Source organism: Furipterus horrens, unplaced genomic scaffold (assembly GCF_987537825.1).
Source record: "Furipterus horrens unplaced genomic scaffold, mFurHor1.1.pri manual_scaffold_6, whole genome shotgun sequence".
Classification (NCBI taxonomy): Eukaryota; Metazoa; Chordata; class Mammalia; order Chiroptera; family Furipteridae; genus Furipterus; species Furipterus horrens.
Genome location: NW_028327176.1, coordinates 45,867,324 through 45,894,374, shown reverse-complemented (window position 1 = coordinate 45,894,374; position 27,051 = coordinate 45,867,324). Strand labels below are relative to the sequence as shown.

The following is a 27,051-nucleotide window of genomic DNA, read 5'->3' as shown; positions in this document are numbered from 1 at the left end:
TTGTAGGTCACACTCACCACTTTGCACGATTTGTCTGATAGAGTAGCTGTGAAATAAGCCGAACCTTTCAATGGAGCCTCTCTGGCAAGCTCCCCTTTCCAGAGTTCAGACCAATGCAGAGCAGTTCAGCGGGGAGAGCTGTGGGCTGGGCCAGGCTGGACCCTCAGCATGGCCTGCGGGAGGCAGTGAACTGTGGGCATACCTCAGAGTTTCCTGGCTTCCCTGCCCTTTTGTACAAACCTGTCATTAGATAAGGAGATATTGAAAGGCCTTTATCAGGGTCATGTTCAGGAAGTTTTGCACTTGACTCTGCAGTGGGAATGGGCTGAGGGCATTTCTGATTGGCTCACATATACTAGGAAAACTGGGTGTGCCTCAATTTTCAGAATGACTTGCTACACATTGTTAACCTGGACATGCAGTGGATTAGGGTAGCAGCTGACTAATGCAGAGGTGACCATGATGGAGTAGCAGCTGACTAACACAGAGATAGCCATGATGTGTTGACTGGTTTCCGAGAACTAAATGCTGAGTGCACATTAGCATGGTCAATACAAGGGTAGCTTCTCACCTCAGAGAGATGACTGTCATGTGGGTGTTGGTTAAGAGTTTAACCCTCGACATTTGAATCATACTGAAGGACCCTTTTCTGCTCATTCAGGAAGTATTTGTTGAGATCTTTGGAAACCTTTGTATTGTGACATGCCATCCCCTTATGTCCTGGGTTTGTATCAAGCAAGGTGCTCCTTCTTACTTGGAGAAGTTGTACTTTTGTTGAGATGAACACAATACCTCTCAGAGTAGGCACTGGAATGGGCTCACTGAGCTTGGGAAGCAGTCATGTGGGGGTGCAGAAATCCCAGTGGGCTTGGTGCTCAGGGGCCACCCTGCGCCTCTCTGAATCTCCCTTTTCCTGTGTGTGACGCAGAGATGATATTTCACCTCAGGCCATGTCCACACATAGTCAGGGCCTGGCTCATTGTACGCACTCACACAACATTAGACTATTAAAAAAGAGTTCTTGGCTTTGTTGTTCTGTCTGATCAACAACAATCCATGTGTTGAAGTGGGTGAGGACAGGCAGAGTTTTGGAAGAAAGGAAAAAGTCTTGTGTGTCACTTTGGTCTTTTAGTTACTGGGATTGAATAGTAATTCTGCCCTGAGTTCTGAACCAGTTTGGGGGGTGGGGGAGCTACTAGACCCTTTATGGTCCTGGCTTAGCATCTGTGGGAAGTAGATGTCTCCAGACCTGCCCCACCAGGCATGGTGGTGCTGGATCTCTACAGCCTCCCGACAAGGGACCGCACAACCCCAAGAATGGCTGCCAGCACATGCTATTTGCCAGTTGGGTGGCTCCCAGGGGGCAGAGGAGGGAGGTAGCAGACTGCACGCTCAGTTTCATTCCACCCATGTGAAGAGGAGTGAGGTCAAAGGTGTGTCACCGGTGGAGCTGCTGCCTCAGAGCAGGGATCGGGAGGGAGGAACAGTGCACCCACGCGGTGAACCCAGCACTTCTGGCTTACGGTACCAAAGAGTGGATCAGGATTCAGGCTTGGCTGAATTCAGAAGCTCAGATAGTGTCTGTGGGGGCCGCCTTCTCTTGGTTTTGCTTCACATCATCCTCAGGAGGTGCTTTTCCTGTGCCCTCACCACCATTCCAGGCTGTGGGACCCTTAGATCTTGAGATAATGGCAGCATTTTTTCTGACCTCTCTGTCAGAAATCTTCCTCTTTTGCCAGAAAGGACCATGTGTATCTGGGTGAGTCACTGTGGCCTGAGGGATTGGGAACAGGCATCAGCCCCGCATCACTTGGACCAAACCAATCAGAAAAATCCAGGAGAGTTAGGTCCCCAAAGGGCTGCTGCACGTGTCCACCAACTTTAAAAAATTAACAGTAGTTGTCTTGCAAAATGGAAATGAGCCTTTTCTTTCCTAAATACCTGCAGTCCCATTTTTCTGAGCATTTATTACTTTACAAATGGGAAGAGGGAAGTAAAAACTTCTGTAAGTCTATTTGTTTTACCTTGCTTTGCCCCTAAAAGGATTTATGACACTAACAAAAGACATATTAAAAAAAAGATAAGCAAATGAGATAAGGGGGATATAAGAGCAACAGCCAAGGAGGAAGGAGTTCCTAGATATTTGTCAGAAAGAGGACACCTAGAGAAATCTTCTCATTTGTATTGGTATTGTATTTGTATTGGTATTGCGGGAGGGTCTCCGACTGTATGAAGGTGAGAGGTGGTTGCCAGTTGCATTTAACCAAGTCTTTTATGAGTGTGGGGCATGGGAGTGGTTGTAGAAAGTGACCCTCACCTGGGATCACCTGGCCCCCTTCATTGCGTCTCAGGTGGGACCGTGAAGCACCTAGGGGGTAAGTATTGGGAGGCAGCAGGGCCTCCTGTGCTCTGGCCACAGTCCATCCCAGTCCCACCTTCCAAAGACACCATCAGGTGGGCTCCACTCTGAACTTGTTGCCTCTGTTGGGAAAACAGCTCTGCACTCACCTCCTCCATGGATGGGGGCCCTTCGTCCCTCTGTGCAGTCATCCATCTTGCTTCCAGTTCAAAGTGAACCCCAAATCTTTCCTCCAACCCAGAGATTTCTTCCTACAAAATTTCTTTCTGGAAAGCCAGTACCCGTAATACCCTGGGGTATCCTGATCTCCTGAGTCTCTCTCAGGCCGGGATTAGCCCCACATATAAACATTTGGGTTCGATTTTGACATGTCTGCACCTCCCCTGCTTGCCAGAGTGCCTCGGAACCACAGCTGCAAATGGGTCAACCATTCTCGATCAAACTGGGGTGCATCAGCAGGAGGCTCGGCGCAGTGAACCCTTCCCCAGAGTCTGGTCGCTTCCCACATTTGAGAAAACAAACCCAACTTTACAGGGTCTGCTGCTGGGTTTCTCTGCCCGGTGAGCCAGCCACATCATGTTTAGACAGTCTTGCCCTTCCCACCTCCCACAGCCAGGATAAACTCAAGATTTCGGGAAATCCAGCAAGTGGGGGGCGACGGCATGTTAGGATTTGGTGTGTGGGTTTGGTTTTTGTTTTTCCAAATTAACTCTTGGTTGCTTCCCTCTAAACAGACAGCTACAGACAGTTCTTCTAATTCCTCTCAGAAGAGGGAGCAACCTACCCGGACAATCTCCTCTCCCACATCCTGTGAGCACCGGAGGATTTATACCCTGGGCCACCTCCACGACCCATACCCCACGGACCACTATCACCTCGAACAGGTGAGTGGCAGCCTCGGTCCCCTGAGGTCGTCAGGGTGTGTGGCACCCGATTCTGGGATGGCCTCCTTTCTGCCCTAGCCCAGGCCCCTCTTGTGCTGCTTTGTCCCACCCCACCTGTTTCGGGGGTGGTGGTGGCAGCTCACCCTTGCTTAAGAGTGTTCCATGTGCCGGATACCTTGTACTTCATCTCATTCAATCCTCACAAACTGCCCCACAGGCAGTTCCTCAGCATCCCCAGTTTATAGACGAGGAAGGTAAGGCTTAGAAAGGTAGAGTCCCTGGTGGAACAAAACTTAAGTGCAGGTCTGTGCTGCTGCCTGCACTCCTCTCTCCAAAGGGTTCCCGATGGGTGTGAGAACACAGAGCCCGATGCAGCCTGGAGAGCGCCGCACACCTGGAGCGCGTGCCCCGGCAGCTCGGCTGCAGGCCCAGGCTTGCTCAGAGACATGTAGCTGGAGTCTGGAATTCAATAATTCAAATATTTACCAAGAGGCTGTTTTGCAGAGCAGGTTCCCAAACTGTGGGCATGGACTGGTGCCTGTGGAGGGTGATGTGGCCACTAGTCTGCTTCGAAAACAGAAACAAGGAGCACAATGAACATTGAGGTAGATTTATATGACTTTTTAAAACTCATTTTATTTTATGCTGCTTGATAGTTGGGCATTAAAATCTCTTTTTTTTACAATCACGGTATGATAGCAATAGATAGGAACTGACATTTTGACTTTCCTTACTTTGCAAAATAAAACGTTAGCAAAGTCTGTGTCAGCTCCCAAGATTTGTTCTGAAATTCTGATGCCAAGAATCTTGACAGGAATTAGAGAAAAGCATGTGAGACTTGGCCCCCGCTCACAGTCCAGTGGGGAGCGATGAGTAAATCTAATTGCCGTGTGAAAGTTCTGTAACAATGGCAACAGGTATTGAGCGCATCCTGTGTGACAGGCTCAGTGCTGACACTGCACAGATTCTTTCTCTTCAATCTCACAACAGCCCTATACAGTTTGAGAGTCGGGGAAACTGAGTCTGAGGCTTAGCAACTTGCTAATAAATTGCACGGCCCAAATTTGACTCCAGTGGGTTTGCTCAGAGCCATGCTCTTTCTCTTTAAAAAGCTGTCGTGCCCAGAGGACTTCTAAGGTATAAAATCTCATTCTCTTCCACTGAGACATCCTCTGGGAGGCAGGCTAACCTGTATCTAGTCAGTAACCGTTGACTCAGCACCTGCCACTCTGGACAAGGTGCTGTTGTGAACAGCAGGAGAACTACCTACAGAGACCACTCTGTACCCTCAGGGAGACTGCAGTTGGGTTTGAAGGCTGGAGGGCGTGGCTCTGGGCCCAGATTCCAGCTCTGCCGCTCACTATCTATGAGGTCCTGGCAGGGTTCAAAGCCAGGCAGCTGGCCTCTGGAGCCTGCCCTCTTACCCTTTTCTTATCTGGCATCTTATCTTCCCAGATTACAAGGTTCTTGTGAACCTTAGAGTTCCTGGTATCCCCCTTTTGCTTTTTGGAGCATGACTCACAGTGAGCAACGCATTTTATATGGTGACCACAGTACTTACCTGTATAACATGTAGTGCACTCCAGCACCCGCATGTTTCATTGTGGGATGGGGGAGGGGGAGCTGCTCTTACAGAAGAGAACATACTGTACAAAACCAGGCGACACTAAACATAAACTGTTAGACCTCAGGCCAGTAGTCACTGTCCCCTGAGGGGTGGACAGTGAGTGGAAGGGACATGGGGGTGTCCTAGGAAGGCCTCTCACCTCTGCTGGACCTGGGTGTGTCCAGCTTCTGGAAATCCGAACTGTTCTTATAGTGTACCCCCTTTCCTGTACAGTGTGCCCCCTTTCCCGCGGATATGGTAATCCTTCAGCAAAAATGGGGGGCAAAAGCTGGTCTCCACTCACTCAGTTGTTTCCGGACCCAGGAATGGATTGAGACTCACAAGTTGAGATACATCTTTGACCTACAGGGTGTTCAGTCAGTACAGGACGGGTCAGTCTCTTCAAGAAATGCCTTTGTCGAGGGGACTCCTACGGGCCCTCAAGGTAGACTGAGAGTCCTTTCCCCTTTCCTTCTCCTTCCCCCTGTTCCTATTCCCTTGCTCCTACGGGCCCTCGAGTTGGACCTGAGGTTTCCCTCTTACCTCTAACCCCTTTCCCTCCCTCCCTTCCTTCAACAAACCTGGTGTAAAATCCCAGAGTGTTCTCTAGGTGATTTCTCAGAGCAAAAGCAGCCTGATAGTAATAAAGTCTCCATGAAAAAGAAAAGAAAGAAAGAAACGCCTTTGTCAAGGAGAAAGGTGCTTACAGGATTTTTTTTTGGGGGGGGGAGGGCGGGGTTGCCATTGCTCTGAATACTGTCGCTTTTCTCCTGCGGCAGCCGATGCCCAGGCCCTACCGCCAGGTGAGCTTCCCGGACGACGACGAGGAGATCGTGCGCATCAACCCCCGGGAGAAGATCTGGATGACGGGCTATGAGGACTACCGGCACGCACCTGTGCGGGGCAAGCACCTGGACCCCTCGGAGGACGCGGACTCCTACGTGCGCTTCGCCAAGGGCGAGGTCCCCAAGCATGACTACAACTACCCCTACGTGGACTCTTCAGACTTTGGCCTTGGTGAGGACCCCAAAGGGCGCGGGGTGGGCGTGATCAAGACGCAGCCCTTGCGGGGCAAGTCCCGACGGCGGAAGGAGGATGGAGAGCGCTCTCGGTGCGAGTACTGCAGGGACATGTTCAACCACGAGGAGAACCGGCGGGGCCACTGCCAGGATGCTCCCGACTCCGTGAGAACTTGCATCCGCCGGGTGAGCTGTATGTGGTGCGCGGACAGCATGCTCTATCACTGTATGTCAGACCCCGAGGGCGACTATACAGACCCCTGCTCGTGCGACACTAGCGACGAGAAGTTTTGCCTCCGGTGGATGGCTCTTATTGCCTTGTCTTTCTTGGCCCCCTGTATGTGCTGTTACCTGCCCCTTCGGGCCTGCTACCACTGCGGAGTGATGTGCAGGTGCTGTGGGGGGAAGCACAAAGCGGCCGTGTGACTGCGTGTCCCTCCCTCCCCTCCATCCACAGCCACAAGGGAACTTGTCACCTACACACAATCATCCTCTCCCGTGCTCCCTGGGACCTGGAGGTGCTATTCCAGCCCAGGGAACCTGCCTGGTGGACTCTGCACCCCATCCATCCGTCCCTGCACACAGTGTTCAAAAGAAAGGAACCTCCCCATTGACTCCCGTGTATTAACAATCTGTAATCAATCTGTCTTATATCTGTGTTGATTTCCTGCCTTTCCTCCCCACCTCTTCCAGTTTAAAGGTGACTGCAGTCGGAACTGCTGATTTCTTTGGTGGGTTGTGTAGTTGGTTTTTCCAGGAACTTGGAAGACCATCTTTCTCTTGGCCAAGTGCCTATTGCTAATGGCATCACTAGGTTCCTGAGGAAGCCTGTTGTCCAAGTGATGAAACCCAACCGGAAGCATTTTAACCTGCAGTTAGTTATCATATCTAGGACGTGAGCTAGTTAACAAACTTCTACCACAAAACAAGATCGCTTTAACTTTTCTAAAGCCAAATTCCCCATGTAAGCTGCGGTTTCTGTCTTGGGCCCATCGTCATTTTCTGCCCCTACCCCAAACCTGTCAGTTCTTCATGATGCAAATCACTTACCCGTATAAAATGATTGGGAATTGAGCCTTAACTTGTGAGAATCAGGAAAATTCCTTAAACCGCATTGCATCCTCGGGCCAGGGCTAGAAAGGGGATTTCAGATTTCTCTGAGCCTCCCCAGTTCCCCCTAAGGTAGAACTTTTTAAAATTATGTTGCCACCACTTCTGAACATTAGCAATATTGGAAGAAAATGCTACTAAAGTAAGAAATTTTGTTCATTATTTTGGAAACCAAATACTCTTTCAAACACAAGCCAGTGTTGAGAAACACAGAGTTTGTGGTAAATAAAACTATAGGAGCTTCCCTCCCACCCCGGCCGCTGTGGGTCTTTTCTCTTATCGGGAGGAAATTATAAATGTCATAAATTTGAGGAGTAGTGAGTTGCATTTCATTCGTGGGTCTGTGTTTTTGTTTTCCTTTTGGACTCAAGTTCATGTCACCAAATTCTTCATTTGTACTTGGGAAAAAACAAGGCCATATGTAAAAACCCTTCCAATGCCTAAGTGTCTTTCTCTTGCAACTCCAAACCCAGACTTGCCACTTTGCGTGCACAAGTGGTTGAGTTAGCAGGCTGAGTCTACCTGTCACCTTGCCACATAGGACGCTTTAATTAGCTGGAAAGAGTATTTTTCTAATCGATTGTAAGGCATAGGCAAGTCTTAGGGCAGAAGGAAGAAAAGTGAAAAGTGGTTGACCTGTAACTAGCATAGTACAATCAGAACATCGTGGAGAACATAGGGGACAGGCTCGTCGGCACTGGCTTTGCTTCCCACCAGGGTCTTCCTGTGGTAACTGCCAGCTGATGGCATGGCCTGATCCCTCTCCCCTACTGCCCCCGTCCCTTTCTCTGTTGCACACAGAACATCAGTCTTCGAGGAAGGGGACTTTTTCCAGTCTGCCGGTTTTACTGGGCAAGTGCTGACCACGCTTACCTTCATGGAATGTTTTCAGCTTGTCTGAGAGCCCGTTCAGTTTCTTTAGTCAGATCATCGGTGTAAATACCCAGTGTGCTTATGAGTTAGTTGGTAGATGTTTTCATTCATTGGAATGCCTGGTTTGGGCCTCTCAGTCTGGAAAAGGAGCGGAGAGCTGTCAATCTGGTGATGGAAGAACCACTTCCCTGCCTGGAGAACATGTAGAAAACCTCAACCAGCCTCCAAATGTTGTTGAGAGACCAACCCGCCCCTCCACACCCAGTCCCCCTGAGGTTTGTCCTCAAGGTCTTTCTCAAGGTCTCCTCTCTACAAAGCACAACACTAATGTATGTTTTGTCAGACCTCAGTTCAAGTGCCCCTATTTATTTCAGTGAGAATACACATATCCCAGATACTTTTGTTTGTTGTCTGTTTAGTTATTTGTTTCTATCTTTCTTCACCCCTCGTCCTGTTCTACCCATTTGAAGAGTTATGCTATGAATCCTACTCCGCGCATACTTTTTGGTTTGTGAAGGCAGCAGTTAAGGGCACAAGAACAGCCATGGGGACATTTATGTAAATATGTCTAATTGCCACACTGCAGCTGAACAGTGTGTAGTATTTTCCCAGTCAGCTTTGCCATACTGACGTCAATCATTTGAGAAAAATTATTCAGATTTTATTTTTGTATCTGTGGTAACAACAATTAACCAAAAGATTGTTTGGAAGCTTCCCCCGGCCCCCAAAGCTATTTGCTCACATTAACAAATTAAAGTGCCTGAAGCATAATTCATTCTTGACCTGTATACTAAAAACCCTGTTGTATTGATTTTTTTATAATAACCCTTTTTACCTCTGTGTAAAAAATATATATACAAGTGTATGATGTACATTTTAAGTTCTTAACTTTTTTTATGGTTTCTAATATGTATGACCAATGTAGCCATTGCTTTCCAATGTACCGTGTAAATATAAACACATCCTATGAGATCGCTGACTTTGGACTGTTTGTCTGGTGGAGATGGGATGGCATTTGAGCCTCTGCAGACCTGGGAGTTCTTGCACACAGGATGGGAAGAGGATTCTTTTGGAGAAAGACGTGCAGACACAGGTCTGTTTTTGTGAGGCTCTTCCACACTAAGGTTATGTCATATTCCCAAGGGGAGACTGCTGCTCCTCGGGCTCAGATGCCTCAAGTGAAAGGAATGCTGTATGTCACCACCCAGGGAACACCCCCTCTTCCTAGGCCTGGCTTCCCCCATGTGTGCTCCTCAGAGGGAACAGCTGTACTTCCTCTGAGTTGTTTTCCACCAATTCTTGCTGAACTGTGCGTGCGCGTGTGTGTGTGCAGTTTGGAAGACAGTTTCTTACTGAAAACAACTTAAAACTGCAAGATCCTTGGTCTCCTTAGAGTGGTTCTATTTCACTGATATTTGGTCCACTTTCCCTATCAGTTGGGCTCTGGATGCTCAGAAGTAGTGATAGTCCTCTGAGGAGATAAAGTGTGGAGTCTTTTTAAGGGTCACAGAGGAAAGACAGTTTTGGCTTCTTTAGAGAACTGAGTAGGGTCCTTTAAAAGAGATGTGTAGAGGGGCCCCTCGATCTTTGTCTTAACTCCTCTAGAAAGGAATGACTTTTAGGCCACTGGCAAAGGTGAAAAGCAGTAGGAGATACTGTATGTTAGCAAGAGGTAGGTAAGAGATTACTGGAGAACCTAACAAAAGCTATTTCATTAGAGTAAGAGGGGCATTAACCAGATTATGGTGGAATAAAGAGTCATCATCCAATCCTAAATATTTTTTCAAGAAGTTCAATAGTAAAGGAATAATGGGATTGCTCTGAAGTAGAATTGGTGAATTAAAAGAGTAAGTTAATATGTATGTATTTACTTATAACAATTGTCCTGGCTGGTTTGGCTCAGTGGATTGAGCGTCGGCCTGCGAGCTAAGTGTCGCTGGTTCGATCTTCCAGTCAGGGCACATCAGAGAAGGAAAACTCTGACTCCAAAAAACCTCCGCTGCCTTGCGGCATACCTCTTCAGGGGAAAGGCTAAGGGAGTAAACCCCGACAGAAAATCCGGAGCCGGAGTCCCTAAGGCGGTTTGACATTGTAGTCAACACCGGCAACTCCTGCGGCGCACCTGAAGCCAAGCTGTATTGACTCCGTCTTTCCCTTGGACCCTTCAGCTGCGAAGAGAGGGGGGGTCTGCTGCATGGGCAACAGCAGACCCTCCATATCACCCTGCCCAGGCTCTGTAGCTTCAGCTTCACTGGAGAGGACACTCCAGCGTCATCGCAAGATGTTGATTCAACACGGGAGGAGACAGATACCGTGTCACTCCCGAGTCGGACTGCACAACCATTCTCGGCGGTGCAGATAGACTCTTAGGAAGCTACACCATCGTCTCTCGAGACGGACGGCTGCCGACGACGACTTATAACAATCCTGAGTAGTAAGTTCAGATTTTTTTTTTTTAATAGGGGAAATCTGGAGGACACCTCCAGATCTACAGTGGAGAAAGAGCCCTAAAATCTTATTTGATCCTCATGCGCCCCAAGGTATATTTCTACTGCTATCCCTGTTTACAGTTGAGGAATTGATGCTTAGGAAGTGTAAGTAACCAAGGCAATGTGCAGTCAAGAGGCAAGGACTGAACCAGGACTCGCCTCCAGTGACTGACATAGCCTCTTAACCAGGCCTCGCTCTGAAACTTGCCCCCTTTCCTGTTTTTAGGCTTGAAAATGGACACCCATCAAGAGCCTTTTCCTGTCTTCCCAGTTCTCTCAGTCCCCTCTGGCTGCCTCAGGAGTAGCTCCTCATGTTTAATGCCCTTTGTTCCCAGCCAGGTGTACAGAGACTATGTTAATTCAGTCAAAGTCACTGGACAGTCACTGTCATTACTAGCCATTAGCCCTTGGGCAAGACACCACCTTTTTGAGCCTCGGTTTCCTCAGGTATAACAAGTGAAATAATACCTACCCTCAGCACAACACAAAAGTTAAATGATGTGCTATAGTTAAGAGTGTAGTACACAGGAGATGCTTCCAAAATGCTAAAGGAGGCTGAAGCCATTGTGGATATTTTATACATATTTAGGCCTACAACTTACAGTTGATATTTCTTTAACTTCTCTGCAATTCAAAATTAGGTTTTAATTCCTTGCTGATCCTCCCAGACATGTTCAGTGAGAGCCACAGAAGTGTACTAGGCTGCTGGAGTCCTCGGGAGCAGAAGAGACAGGAAGGGAATTACATAGCGATAAAGGTGTCAACCAAAGAGAATATAACATTTGTAAATAATTACCCAACATAGAGACACCTGAATATATATAAAGCAGGTATTAACAGACCTAAAGGGAGGAACAGATAGCAGTACAGTAACAGTAGGGAACTTGGAATACCCCAATTTCATCAATGGGTAGACCATTTAGCAAGAAAATCAATAAGGAAACAGTGATCTTAAATGATACATTAGATCAGATGGACTTAAGAGATATAGTGGACTTCTGACTAAGATGGAGGCCTAGACAGACATGCTGCATCTCCCTCCACAACTAAGAAGGAATACAACTACCTCAAAACTAGAGACAATCAGAAGTTCCAGAAAATTGAGCTGCATGGAAGTCCAACAAACAAAAATATAAAGAAGAAATACTTATCCAGACAGGTAGGAGGGGCAGAAGTGGGGTGGAAAGGATGCGGTGTAGTGGCAGCAGCAGGCCAGCTGAAAGCGCATTCACGTGTTTTTAAAAGTTTGGAGGGACACCTGGGGAGCACTCCCAGGACCAGACCAGACTGCACAGCTCACAGTTCCAGCACCGGGGAAAATAAAGCCTCATTGCTGCTGACTGCAAACCAGTGGGGGTTGGGGTGGAGGAAGAAACTGCTGGTCTCTCAGTAGAGTCCGCTTGTTTAAAGGGCCCCCATGGTCCTAGAACATCTGCAGACCAACCCACTAAGAACGATGGCCTGAGCAACAGTTAGAGAGGCGCCAGTCCCATATGGAAGTGGGAGAAGTGCCTGGAAAAGGAGCAAGTGCTGAGCAAGCAGCATTGTTCCCTCTCAGACCCCTCCCCCACTACAGCACCACAACATGGTGAAACGGGTCACCTGTACTGATGAAAACCTAAGTCTCTGTCCCTTACAACATAACAGGTGTGACAGCTCTACCTAAGATACAGAGGCAAACAAACACAGGAATCTGTCAAGAAGAAGAGACAGAGAAGTATGGCCCAAAAGAGGAAACGGATCAAGGTTCCAGGGGGAGAACTAAGTGACAAAGAGATAGCCAACCTAACAGACATAGAGTTTAAAACACTGGTGATAAGGATGCTCACAGGCTTGACAGATATGCTTAAGTACGGCAAACACATAAGGGAAGAAGAGAAGGTTATGCTAAATGAAATGAAGGAAAATCCATACAAAATTGATGGTGAAGGGAAGGAAACAGGTTCAAATCAATGATTTGGAACATAAGGAATAAAAAAGTCAACCAGTACAGAATGAGGAAACAAGAATTGAAAAAAATGAAGAGAGGCATAGGAACCTCTGGGACAACTTTAAATATACCAACATCTGAATCATAGGGGTGCCAGAAGGAGAAGAGGAAGAGCAAAAAATTAAAAGCTTATGTGAAAAAATAATGAAGGAAAACTTCCCAAATGTGGCGAAGGAAATAGACATACAAGTCCAGGAAGCACAGAGTCCCAAAGAAGACCACACCAAGACATATCATAATTAAAATGCCAAAGGTTCAAGATAAAAGAAAGAATCTTAAAAGCAGCAAGAGAAAAGCAGAGTTAGTTACAAAGGGGTGCCTATAAGACTCCCAGCTGATTTCTCAAAAGAAACTTCGCAGGCAAAAAGGGACTGGTAAGAAGTATTCAATGTGATAAAAAGCAAGGACCCACAACCAAGATTACTCTATCCAGCAAAGCTATCATTTAGAATGGAAGGGCAGATAGAATTCTTCCAAGACAAGGTAAAGCTAAAGGAGTTCATCATCACCAAGCCATATTATATGAAACGTCAAAGGGACTTACTTAAGAAAAAGATCAAGACTATGAACACTAAAATGAAAAACTCACAACTGTCAACAACTGAATCTAAAAAATAAAAACAAAATCTAACCAAGCAAACCAGAATAGGAACAGAATCATAGGTATGGGGATCATTTGGAGGGTTATCAGCTGGAAAGGGGAAGGGAGAGAAGTGGGGAAATGGTGCAGGGATTAAGAAGCATAATCCATTGGTACAAAATAGATGGGGAAGTTAAGCATAATATAGGAAAGGGTGAAGCCGAAGAACTTATATGCATGTCCCATGGACATGAACTAAGGGGGGGTGGGATTGCTGAAGGGAAGGGGGGTACTGGGCAGAGGGGTGCAAAGGGAAAATAAACTGGAACTACTGTAACAATATAATCAATGAAATATACTTAAAAAGAAATTAGCAAACTAAATTCAACAGGACATTAAAAGGATCATACATTATGATCAAGTGGGATTTATTCCAAGGATGCAAGCATAGCTCAACACGAGCAAATCCATGTGCTTCACCACATTAACAAAGTGAAGGATAAAAATCATATGGTCATTTCAATAGATACATAAAAAGCATTTCACAAAATTCACCATCTATTTATGATTAAAAAATACTCAGGAAGTCGATATAGAAGAAACAACACAATAAAAGCCATATATGACAAACCCATGGCTAATGTCATACTCAAAGTGAAAAGATGAAAGCTTTTCCTCTAAGATTAGGAACAAAACAAAAATGCACATTCTCTTCTCACTGCTTTTAATCAACATAGTATTGGAAATCCTAGTGAAAGCAATTAGGCAGGAAAAAGAAATAAAAGGCATACAAATTGGAAAGGAAAAAGTAAAACTGTCACTACCTATAATCTATAAAGAGATACAGATATAGATGTAGATACAGGTATTTCTAAAGATTCCATCAAAAAACAGTTGAAACTAATAAAAAATTTTAGTTAAGTTGCAGGATGCAAAAATAATCAGTATAAAAAATCTTGTGTTTTTATACACTAAGGAAGAACTAACAGAAGGAGAAATTAAGGAAATCCCCTTTACAATTACACCAAAAAGAATATAGTACCTAGGAATAAATTTAACCAAAGAGGTGAAAGACCTGTACAATGAAAACAAAAGACATTGCTGAAAGAGACTAAAGACACAAATAAAGGGAAAAAGATTTTGTGCTCATAGGTTGGAAGAATTAATATTGTTAAGTGGTCTATACTACCCAAAGCACTCTACAGGTTTAGTGCAATCTTCATCAAAATTCCAATGGCTTTTTTCACAGAAATAGAACAAAGCAGTCCTAAAATTTATTTAGAACCACAAAAGATCCTGAATAGCCAGAGCAACCTTAAGAAAGAACAAAGCTAGATGCATCACACTTTTTTATTTCAAATTGTATTATAATGCTATTGTAATCAGAACAGTATCGTATTGGCATAAAAACATATAAATCAATGGAACAGAATGTAGAACCCAGAAATAAGCCCACACTTATATGGTAGATTAATTTACAACAAAGAACATACATGGGGAAAGGACAGTCTTTTGTATAAATGGTGCTGGAAAAACTGGACAGATGCAAAATAATACACAAATTACTAGAATTATACCACTATCTTACACCATATACAAAATTGAACTCAAAATAGATTAAATAATTGAAGGTAAGCGCTGGAACCATAAAACTCCTACAAGAAAACTGGCATTAAGCTCCTTGACATTTATCTCAGTGATGATTTTTTTTGGTTTTGACACCAAAAGCAAAGGCAAGAAAAACAAAAATAAGCAAGTGGTACTCCATCAAACTAAAAGCTTCTGCACAGCAAAAGAAACAAGCAACAAAATGAAAAGTCAACCCACTGAATGGGAGTAAATATTTGCAAATCATATATCTGATAGGAGGTTAATATTCAAAATATGTTTTAAAAACATACAATTTAATAACAAAAACACAGAAGATGAATAGCCTTTTTTTAAAAGATTTTTTTTCATTTTTAGTAAAAGAAAGGGAGGGAGAAAGAGGAAGAGAAACACCTATGTGAGAGAGGAACATTAATCGGTTGCCTCTCACACGCGCCTCAACCAGGGACTGAGCCCGCCACCTAGGCATGTGTCCTGACTGGGAATCAGATCAGTGACCCCTCACTTTGTGGAACAGTGCCCAAGCAACTGAGCCACACTGGTCAGGGCAGACTTTTTTTTCTTTTTTAAGGAGACATATAGGCGGCCAACAGGTACATGAAAGGTGCTCATCACTGATCATCAAGAAAATGCAAATCAAAACCACAATGAGATATCACCTCATACCTGTTAGAATGATTATTATCAAAAAGGCAAGAAGTAACAAGTGTTGGTGGAGATGTGGAGAAAAGGGAGCCCCTGTGCACTGTGGGTGGGAGTGTCAATTGGTGTTGCCACTACAGAAAACAGTATGAAGAGTCCTCAAAAAATAAAAAAGAGAACTACCATATGATCCAGCATTTCTACTTCTGGGCATTTATCCAAAGGAAAAAAAAAACACTAACTCAGCAAGATATATGCACCCCAATATTCATCACAGCATTATTTACAATAGTCAAGACATGGAAGCAACCTAAGTGTCCATAGATGGATGTATGGATTTTTTTTTAATGTGTATATATACAATGGAATACTATTCAACCATTTAAAAAAAAAAAGAAATCTTGCCATTTGCAACAACATGAATGGACCTTGAGGGCATTATGCTAAGTGAAATAAATTAGACATAGAAAGATAAATACTGTATGATCTCACACATATGTGGAATCTAAAAACAAAAACAAGTTCATAGATACAGAGAACAGAAAACAAATTGGTGGTTGCCAGAGGAGGAGGTTAGGAGTAGGCAAAATGGGTGAAAGTGGTCAAAGCTACAAACTTCTGGTTATAAGTCCTGGGGATGTAATACACAGCATGGTCATTCCAGTTAATAATACTATATTATACATTTGAAATTTGCTGAGAGAGTAGATCTTAAAAGTTCTCATAAGAAAAAAATAATTGTAACTATGTGTGGTGATAGATGTTAGCTAGACTTATTCTGGTGATCACTTTGCAATATATACAAATACCTAATTATTATGTTGAATCTGAAACTAATATAATGTCAATTATATCTCATTAAAGAAATAGAGAAGCAGGTATGAGAATACTCCTGTCTTCTATTTAGTCAGACAATAAAGAGATTTGGAAAATATAAACTAGTGATTCTTTTCTCACTAAAATATTTTCTGTTTGGGACTTCCGGCTTAGATGGAGGCGTAAGTACACACGCTGCATCTCGTCACAACTAAGAAAGAATTTACAACCACTTCAAAACTAAAAAAAGAACAGAAAATCCAGAAAACCAAAATTACAGGGAGATTCAGCAAATAAATAAAGAAGAAATAATCAGCCAGAAAGGTAGGAGGGGCGGAGCCAGGACAGAGAGAAAGAGGAGTGGAGCAGCGGCTGCAGGGGCAGTGCTTGGCAGGCAGCAGCAGCGAGGTGAAGAGGGAAAGCAAGATATTGGGAAATTATGTGAAAAATAATGAAGGAAAACATCCCTAATTTGGCAAAGGAAATAGACATACAAGTCCAAGAAGCGAGTCCCAAATAGGCTAGACCCAAAGAGGACCACACCAAGACGTATCATCTTTAAAATGCCAAAGGATAAAGAGAGGATCTTCAGAGAGTTACCTACTAAGGGGTGCCTATAAGACTGTCAGCTAATTTCTCAAAAGAAACTTTGCAGGCAAGAAGGGACTGGCCAGAAATATTCAAAGTGATGAAAAGCAAAAACCTACAACCAAGATTACTCTATCCAGCAAAGCTATCATTTAGAATGGAAGGGCAGATGAAGTGCTTCCCAGACAAGTAAAGCTAAAGAAGTTCATTATCACCAAGGCATTATTATATATAATGTCAAAGAGACTTATTTAAGAAAAAGATAAAAACTATGAACATTAAAGTGAAAACAGTATCACAACTATCAACAGAAACTAGGGAATGGAAACAAAGGCAAACTAAGCAGACAGCCAGAGCAGGAACAGAATCATAGGTATGAGGAGCATGTGGGAGGAGGTCAGCTGAGAGGGGGAAGGGGGAAGAGGGAGGGAAATGGTGCAGGAATTAAGAAGCATAATAGGAGGGTGCAGAATGGACAGGGGGATGTTGAGAACTTTATGCACGACCCATGGACATGGACTAAGGGTGGGGGACTGCTGGAGGGAGGGGGCGTTGCTGGGTAGAGGGGAGCAAAGGGAAAAGAAATCGGGACAACTAACATCATAACCAATAAAACATACAAAAATAATAAAATATTTTCTACTTGGAAAAAGTTATTTTTTATTAACAGTTTTATTTAGAGTATAAAAGGATCCTGAGAACAAGAAAGTCTGTGGCCTTTTCCTCTCATTGGTTAACAGGTTATTTTTCAGTCAAGTCTGCTCTTAGTCTCTTGAAATACAGCTTTGGCTCTGGCTCTTCTCTTTTTGGGTTACTTTATGTTATCTTATGTAGCCAGCTCTCTTTGTATCTCTTTCTCTTATATCTGACTTGTTTTGTCCCCTAGTTCCTTCTCTGGCCGGTTCCATTGAGGCCTTATCTTCTTGCATCTTTTGGAGGACACAGAATAGCAGTTATCAAAGATTGGCATTTGTTTCTTGTGGAACGGTAATGTTCAAAGAGATCTGCTGCCTCTGGATGTTGAGAGCAGTTGTCTTCTCCTTGAGACTCTATTATTTTCTTTGGCCCCTTATTGGTATTTTTCCATTGAATGGAGAGCCCTCTGTCCGGACCCAGCCTTGGCATTCAGACAAAGCAAAAGCAGTATCCTTAGCCTCCCATCTGGGTGCTGGCAGCTTCCTCTCATGGATCTAAGCCTGCTTACCTCAGATGTTCGTGCCTGGTGAGCATGATCTGCAGTATCTCTGAGCCCATGGCTGCATCTTCTGCTCAGCTCTTGGGATCTGATATCAGGCTGGAGAAGCAAATGCAGTTTGCAGATCTCTGAGGAGCCTCTCCCAGCACCCTTCCCTGCCCTGGCCCTGTTACTGATACTTCCTCTAGTGATTAAACCTCTCAAGATGGTGCAAGCCTTCAGCCTTCCTTTGCCCTCTCACTGTGTTGCGCGCTGGAATTGCAGTCTTTGTTGCCTTGGAGAGAGGCAGAAAAAAAGAATGAAACTGTCTGACCTAGAAGATAATTCCTGCCTGTGCAGGTGAAAGATCATCGCAGACAGAGGGACCAAGTAAAACAAAACTACTTCCTTACTTCCTGGGGGCTCTCTGTCCTATTCGGCTCAGAGCTGGCAACACCAATAGCATGCAATCAAAGTATGTTCTTCTAAATGCATCCCAGAAGACAATGTGGGTAGTAGAAATTCAGCCATGATTTTGGCTCCTGGCCTTATCTTTTTGGCGATAGGGCTGTTGCCAGCTTTCCGGTCTGTGTGAGACTTCTGGGAATCTCAGGGGATGCTGCAAAGAGGGTGTCAGGTGTGTCTGGTCTGCTTCTGCTCTCACCGGGGAGCCTTTGACTCTTGCTCTTCTATTTGGGGATTACTTTATATTATCTTTTTATTTTAGCAAATTCTCTTTGTATCTCTTTGACCATTTTGTCAAATAAGTATTTGTGATTTGATGCAGAAACCATCCCCCATTTTTTTCCTCTTGTCAAGCCTAGGTAATAACTACTTATGTCTCATGCTTGCCCTGCTCCATTAGTAACTATGGTTGCCTTTTGAGTGTCTTTCAAAAAAGGCTTTCACTGTCAAAAGGGAAAACTGATCTTGTCTGCCCCGCCCTAAAAGCTGACATTGTAGGCTGTCACCAAACCATCCTGTGCAGCATGCAGCAAGGGCAAAGGGCCAGAAGGAGAGACACGAAACCCAGGGCTATGGCCCCTTTCTGGGTCTGGGGCCAGAAAGTTGCGGTGCGGTTCCTGCGTGCTTTTGTATGAATTGCCTCTGCTTCCTTGCTTGCTGGATGCGCTGGTGCGACAAGCAGAAGCCACTTTGACAATGCCTTGTCCTAGGGTCAAACTAAGCTGCAGTCAGCTTCAGGGGTATCTTTAGGAATCAGCAAGTGGCGGAAGACCTCAAGAGCAAAATCAAGAACTACAAGACTGCCCCGTTTAACAGCCCCTTCCCCAACCAGAACCAGACCAGGAACTATTGGCAGAACGACCCAGATTACCACTGCTGTGAGACGGCAATGACCGCTAAAGGGGGTGACATCTCCATGTATGAACGGTACCAGCCTGTGTACAAGTCCCTCTGCCCCACATCTGGGGTGTCGGCCTGGCATGGCTGCTGGGCAGAAGGCACATTTCCTGGGAAGATCTGAACTGGCTGCACCCCACCTGTCCTCTGTCCTCCACCCTTCTCCCAGGGAGGTGAAGGGGGACCTGAGTACATCACACCCTGGGATCCTAAATCATGGCTTAACTGATGATAAATACTTGCTGGAAGGTGTAAACAAAAGAAAAGAAAATGCCTCACCCTGCGAGGGCCCAGATATTTCCATAGTGACTTTTCATTCTGTGAACAGAGTGTGTGCCTGTGTGGATATTTCATGCGTCCCTGTGTGCTTGCAGGCCCCTAAGTGCCATTCACCAGCTTTTCAGTTTGTTCTGCAGGCAGTGAGCCACCGACAGAGAGGCCTGACTCAGAGCACAGGGGCCGGGCCGTCTGCCGCCACCACCTCCTACCATCGCAGACTTGGCGGGGAAGGAAGCAGTGGGTTTTACAGCTGGTGTTTTTGGTTTAGAAAAAGACAGAGAAAGAGAGAAAATTTTTTTCAAAAATACCTTGGCCATGTAAAATGACACCAAATATAAGTATACATGCAGTATTTTGGGCTGGGAGAAACTGCCTGTTTTACTTGATTCATCATTCTTCTTGATGACAGCAGAGGAGGCTTATACTCAGCCTCCGGTATATGGGGAGTTTGTTCTGAACGCTCTGAAAAGGGTGAGAAAGTCCAAGTTCCTACCCCCTTTCTCAGAAATAGGGTCATGTCTGGGCTGGATTAGGACAAGATGGCGTGTACTTCCTCTCGTCTGACTACGAAGATTCTCATTTTTCTATCAAAAACTAGGTCAGTTGCTTCACGGGTGCAGGGGGACGAGGGTGTGGGGAGGGGAGAAGGCCATGCATTGCCGAGTCTGACTTGAGCCTAGAAATATGTGTTGACAGACTAGACGGGAGGGCCCTGCCTGAGCTGTCCCCCAACAGGTGCGTCGGGCTCCCTTGGAGGCTGGTGGAGCACCGCCAAGGTTGGACGGCCTGCGGCCAGGGACACGCAGTCTTTCTAGGATTCAGCTTTTGCAGTTCCCCAAAACATGGTGTGCTTCTTCGAGGCTGACACATACCTTGGCAGGGGTGATGGGGCTTCTGCCCAGAGCTGGGAGTCCCCAGGGGCAGGCTGACCTCCAGGCTGCAGTTTGGCCTGGAGGAGGGGCCGTACGGTGGGTGTGGTGGCTTCACTGGGCCTCAGGACCACAAGAAGCAGGCTGACCCAGGGACCAAGTGCACAGTGAGGGCACACGGGGAGGAACCCACAGTCCTTTCCTAACATTCGCTGGGAGATGGGAGGACTTCCTCATTCCGTCCTTACAGGCATACTGCAAGTTCATTGCCAGATTAGATAGCCCTTTGTATAAAAGCGGAGCATTATACCTCTGAAATTCAAAGCTTCAGTGTTTCAGAACTGCATTAGACTCCAGTTTGGTGAAATAGAATGCTAAGTCCAAAAGTTAAAACAATGAACTCTACTGTTAAGTTCTGTTTCTTGCTTTGGGAGGCAGTTTCAGAAGTGTTCGCCTAATAATAATTTACTAAGGTTAAGCTGTACATCTGTTGGGAGGGGGGTTTTGTATGTGTGTTTTATTTGATAATAAGATGGTTACAAAAAGTAAAAGTCCTCTGCAGCTGAATTAGCAATTGAGTAGCCCCTAAAAGCTGATATTGGTCTCCAAATCTACTATTTCTAACAACAGCCCCACAGGCCTGTGGTCACTGGACTCCTTAATGCAGCCCAGAGTCACTGGCCCACTAGCCTGTGGACTTGGCAGAGACACTTACATACAGCTCAGGATCATCCTATGACCCCCTCACCCCTGCCCCACTCCCAGCATTGCCCAGTGTCTTGCGATTAGGTGTGGCCACTTGCCTAGTTCTTGCCAGTGGGCTACGAGTGGAAGTGAAGTGACAGAGAGGCATTGAAGAGTCCATGTCAATCCTCTCTCACTCTCCTCCCCTGAGGCTATCACAAAGGCCACCACTGAGGCGATAAGCCACAAGATGAAAGCAGACTGGGTCACTGAGTCACTACAGAGCAGCTGGCATTGGGGGGGGGGCACCTGAGTCAGGGATTGTTGAGTAAGTAAACAGTAAATCTTGGTACTAAGCCAATATAATTTTGGGTTTGTTACCATCAAAGGCCATCTTAACTGATTCAAAGAGCAGAAGCTGATAAGAAAGACATCAGCCTCATGAGACAAAAAGCCAGCTTCACTCTAGTGAAGGGAAGGCAAAAAGGTGACAAGAGGTGACCCTTCCCGCTGCACACAGGGCAGGCATGCACATCAGTCCTGCACCCTCTACCCCAGGCCCAAAAGTGGCTTCAGGATCTTCTCCCTGTTCTCCCCACCATCTGTCTCCTATGTGACCTTGGGCAATCTGCTTCATCTCTCTGGACTTCAGCCCATGCCTCCTTAAGTGAGCCAGAATTGATGGGTCTCTACCTGCCCAGAGCAGCAGGCTTAACAGATGAGCTTTAAAGGTCCTGGCAGCCCCAAGGGCCCCAAGGGGGAGGGATGAGATGGTGACTGAAAAGAGGAACTTCTGCTATCCACCTTTTGTTTTCATTCAGAAATGTCCCTGGTGCACTGGGTGCTGCTGAAGTCTGTTGCTATAAAACCTGGAGGATTGGTATGTATAGGATGACCCAAAGCCAAGAGTATGCATGGCCCACTGGGTGCCATCCCCCACGCCCTGGAGATGGTACAAGTATAATCTCTGAGCCAGTGACCTAGTGAGTGATCCCCAACTGTCCCTGGATGCCATCTTGCTCTTATGGTCAAAAAGCATGATGTTGCTCACACAGATTTGCAGAGCCACCTGCCTAAGGATACTTATTGCAACATTTTTTTGCTTATTGCAAAAAAGAATCTAGAAAGACCAAAGAAAATATCTAGAAAGTCCTAAATGTCCCTAAGGAGTGCACTGGTTAAGTTTTTATATATTCATACTATGAACCACTGTGCATACATTCAAAAGTTAGTCAGCTCTCTTTGTACTGACACCAAAGCCTTCCGAGACGTTTTAATGAAGAAAGCAAGGTGCAGACAGTGTAGAGAGTACACAACCATTTGTAGATGCACACATGCAGACACACAAACATGTACACACCTGTGTGTGTGTGTTCTGTGTAGCTGGAAGGCAACATAAGAAACCAGTAATGGTGGCTGCATCTGGGCTGGGGTCTGGTGGAACAGAGAGTTTGCTTTCATTATAAATTCTTTTGTTCTGTCTTTTGCCATATATGGATGTATTCTGTTTTCCTTTAAGTTTTTTTTTAATCAAAGCAGTAAAGAAAGGAGGCACTGCTTTGGAATTCCAATCTTAGACTTCCAGCCAAGCTTCACTATATCATTAACTGTGTGATCTTGGGCAAGCCTGTTTCTTCATCTGTAAAATGGAGATAGTAACAGAGCCTCCCTTGTGCGATTGTTGTGAGGATTAAATGAGATAATGCATGACAGTGTAGCACAGGGCCTGGCACCCATAAAGTATTCTTGGCATCCATTCACGGCACCCATTAAGCTATTCTGATGAAGCCCAAAGCTCACTGTCCATTTGACCACAGGGCCCAGGTATCTGACAGAATCATTAAGACCAATCCTTGAAGAGTGCACGTTGGTATTGGTTTTAATATTTTATCACCTGGCAGCATCTTGTGGAAAACACTCATTTGCAGCCTCTTCCTGTGCCCTGCCCAGCCTGCTATTAACAGTCCCCAAAGCCTTCTTAAAACGTGTGCTTCTCCAGCCGGTTTCCCAAAACTCCTGCTCAATAGACAAGGTTGATACATAGGTAGGCGAACATCCTTTTCTCCTTGAGCTTTACGGAAGATGTGAAGGAAAGGGCTTTTCCTATCAAAATGAGGGAGAAAAGACTCTGGAAGCCATTATGTGTCTGACACCGATTCAGTTACACTATCCATGCCCTTTTCAGTTAAGCTCTTCCTGAACTTCATCGGAGCTGCAGGCCTGTACCAGTGACGTCCACCCTTGCGGGCAGTGCTATCCACAGCAGAGGGCAAACCCCCACTGCGGCAGGTCAGGCCACTGCAGCACTCTTGTCTCCTGAACCAAGGGGACTTGGGTACATCCCGGGCTATGTGGAGGGTCCAGTTGAGATTGTGGGCCCAGTAGTAACCTACCCCAGCCTGATTCCCATCACCCAGAGTTTTGCATGACCTTTTTTTTTTCAATCTTTACCCAAGGATATGTTTATTAATTTTAGAGACAGGGAAGAAAGAAAGAGAGAAATATTGTTGTTAGAGAGAAACATTGATCAGTTCCCTCCCATACACCCATCAATGGGGGGGGGGGGGATTTGAACCTGCAGCTTCGGTGTGTGCCCTGACAGGGAATTGAACCTGCAACCTTTCGATGTGAGGGATAATGCTCCAATAATTAAGCTACCCAGCCAGGATAGAGTTTTGCGTGATCTTAAAAACAAAACAAAACAAAACACCTTTGAGCTTGTGGGTTGGTGAATGCATCCACATGCAGAGAGTGTGACACACCCCAGTTCCCTGGGACAGAAGCTCCTGCAGTTGGGGCGCTCCACACCTCACACTATGTACCTCTTTGGATGTTCATCTGTGTGCCCTTTATCATATCCCTTATAATAAACTGGTAAATAAGCAAAAGGCAGGGAGGCAAGAATAAAAAAGGAGGGGCAGAGAGTGAGAAGGAAGCGAGTTGAAGGAGAGAGAGATTTTCCTCAAGTTACTAGAGAATGAAGCAAAAGTGGAATAGACAAACAAAATTCTGTTCAACCAGTTATTGTTTCTAGTGAAAGAATGACAGTGATATATGATATTCTCTAGCCTAAAAGTACTTCAGTCTTCAAAAATAAAATAAAAAAATAGACCTGTTTCTGTTCTAGTCATAATAAACCTAGCATCTCTCACAGCCTGTTGAACACCTTTTCTTGTAGCACAAAACTGAAAATGAATAATTTTTGTATTAATCATATTAAAAACTGAACATCACACTAAAAAAACAACTTAAGCTCAGGGATTGTGTAACCTCTCCTGGCTCATCCCTTTTAAGAAAAACAGCTCCAGAGTCTATCCCAATGGCCTGACAGAGCCCAACCTCACTAACCATAAACACTGGTTTACTTGTCTGTTGGACCAAAAGTTATAAAAGGCTTGAGGAAAGGTGTCTTATGGATGCATCCACGCAGCATCCGTTAATGACTGGATTGCTGAGAGTCATAAATAGAAACCAAGGAGACTCAGTTTTTACAAGCTGTGATTCTAGAATCAAAGGAAGGATCTTGGAAATCCTGGTTGGTACAGAGGGATGGAGCTGCTTGCCTTTGAAAAAACCATCAGGCTTGGACTATGAACATCTTCGTGTCATCCATGACAGATGGAGGCCAGAGACACCTTCCCCTCCCAGACACCTGTGAGTTACTGGGTTCATATGGAACCACAGAGGAAAGGGAGGACAGTGCCTCCTGAAATAGGACTAAGATAAAACTCCATGCAACCATGACAAGTGGGAGCTTGGAGTTCTATTTAATTAAATGGACAGAGTAACTGATTTTTTTGTATCAAAATTTGGGAACTAAAATTTATATCAACTACATTTGTATCCCTGCTGCTCAGCACAGAACCTGGTACATAGTAGATGCTCATTAAATATATAATGAATGAATGACAAATCCTGAGTCCTTACAAGATCTTCAACCATCAAATGAAAATTCAATTACTTTTCGTAAGGTTCATTATTTTCAAAGGCAGAGAATGGGCTCTTACCACGTAGAAAATTGTTCATCCCCGTGAGAAAGCAAAAATTCTTCCTTGTGTCACATGTCACTCCCCTGCTTAGTCCCTCCAAAGGCTTCCCGTCTCACTGAATAAAATCCAAAGTTCTTATTGTGACCTTCATAGTTCCCCACTATCTCTCTGACTTCATTTTTTTCTTTTTACCTCATCTTCTAACACTCTCCCCCTCTTTTTCTCCCTTAAGCCACACAGGCCTCCTCGTTATTCCTCAAACATGTTCCTACCTCAAGACCTTTGCACTTGCTATTCCCACCACCTGATATGCTCTGCCCTGAGATCTCGGCACAGCAGCGTCCTTGCTTCCTTTGGTTCTCTGTTCAAGTGCCACCTCTTTAGAAAAGCCTTCCCAATTCACCCTCTCTCAGTCCCCCCATCCCACACTCTTTGCTTACACTACCCAATTTCTCCCCATAGCTCTTAATATGACAAATATGAGATACAGTTATTTATCGTCTGTTTCCTCACTAGAGCAATAGAAGAAAAGATCTTATCATATTCATACCTGAATCCCCAATGCCTAGAACAGTACCAGGTACATCGTAGGAATGCAAGAAATATTTGTTGGGTAAATGAGTGAATTTAACCAACAAATTTGAATGTCTAGGTCATCACACCCTTTAGGTATTCTCTTAAGTGAGATTCCATTGGCATGAATTTCAAAAACAGAAAGTTCAAGCTGGAGAAGACCTTTTCAGGGACCTACAGGGGCCGTGTATGGGCACCTGACACTTGCCAGGCTGGGGACTTTCCACTGATTATAAGGAAGTCGCCTTAATTAAGGGAGACTCCCAGCCCAGCGGCTCTGTGGTGTCTTCTCCAACATCACTGGGCTTGGAGCAAGAGGGGGAATGCCTAGGAGAGCCATTCTGAGAAAATATATTGGGAACCTTGGGTTAAGATCTGTCCTCGCAGGGCCGCAGGTGAGCTCCTCTGCACTGTGATTCTCCAAGGTGAGGTGACTGTCTATCACATTTCTCAACTCTGTGTAAAGCTTTTTCTGGAGAACGCTTTTTGTTGGATTAGTATTCCCTGAGCACATTTTGGGAAATACTGGTTTCACGCTTTCTTCCCCGCTGAAATGCCTTCTGAAGGAGTTTGTGGGAAGCACCCAAAGATGGGCCTTTCCTTTCCACAAAGCCAAGCTCACCAGCCCCACTTACCTCTCCTGGGAGCCCCTTGGCCCATTCTTCCCTACACTGCGCCTCCTCTGCAGCCCTCTAGAGCCGAACTGCCCTGCTCAGCAACTCTAATCCTACCACACAGCTCTCACTAGGCTCACCTTTTCCCCTCCAGGTGCCACCCCCTCCTCCTGCCTCCCAAGGCCCTGCAGAGAGGGCTTTCCTCCCTCCTGGAGCCCACCGCTGCCTGCCAGGGAGAACCACCTTGCGGAAGCACCCCCTCTCTGTGCCCTTGGGCAGCCCCCTTCCAAGGAACCACTGCATGATCCAAGTCTGTAAAATAATGACACATGTGGTGGACATGGGCATGTACTTCTGTGGGAGAGAGAGGCTGTGGTTATCTCTGGACAGGGGGACTTAAGGTGGTGTTTTCCTCCTTTTGTGCTTAGCTTTATTTTGGGGGCTGGCCAAAAAGTCAGTTACATTTTTTCTGTACAGTGGCTCTAGTAGTGCCTGGTTGTCTTTAACTTCATTTGAAATAATTTTGTTAGATCGTATTGTGACAGCTGTCATATCAGCGTGCATTAAAAAAAACTTGGCAAAATTGGTGTATTTTTGTGCAGCCATGTTAATATTAAAGATGGAAGAAAATACACATTTTCAGCATATTATGCTTTATTATTTCAAGAAAGGTTAAAAACACAACTGAAGTGCAAAAGATGTGTGCAGTGTATGGAGAAGGTGCTGTGACTGATCGAATGTGTTAAAGGTGGTTTGTGAAGTTTCTTGGCACTACTGACATTTTGGCCAAATAGTTCTTTGCTGTGGGGCTGTCTATGCATTGGAAGATGTTTAGCAGCACCCCTGTCCTCTACCCACTAGAAGCTGATAGTGGGAGATAGCTGACATACCCAAAGTATCCAAATCAATAAAATTATTGGTGAAAATGAAAAAAGTGTCTTTC

The 27,051-nt window shown here is 45.2% G+C and overlaps 1 protein-coding gene and 1 pseudogene across 2 annotated transcripts in view; both read left to right on the top strand.

The window, feature by feature from the left end:
- The window catches only part of SPRED2 (sprouty related EVH1 domain containing 2), a 119,385-nt gene extending 110,569 nt beyond the window's left edge, over positions 1-8,816 (top strand). For both annotated transcript variants that reach the window (XM_090281403.1, XM_090281404.1), the window contains exons 5-6: positions 3,094-3,243; positions 5,629-8,816. In XM_090281403.1, the coding sequence (XP_090137529.1) occupies positions 3,094-3,243; positions 5,629-6,294 (816 nt within the window). In that variant the 3' untranslated portion in view covers positions 6,295-8,816. The remainder of the gene's footprint in view (positions 1-3,093; positions 3,244-5,628) is intronic.
- Positions 8,817-17,792: 8,976 nt separating this feature from the next.
- On the top strand, positions 17,793-19,224 carry LOC150006081 (cytochrome c oxidase subunit 6B1 pseudogene; annotated as a pseudogene).
- Positions 19,225-27,051: the final 7,827 nt, after the last annotated feature.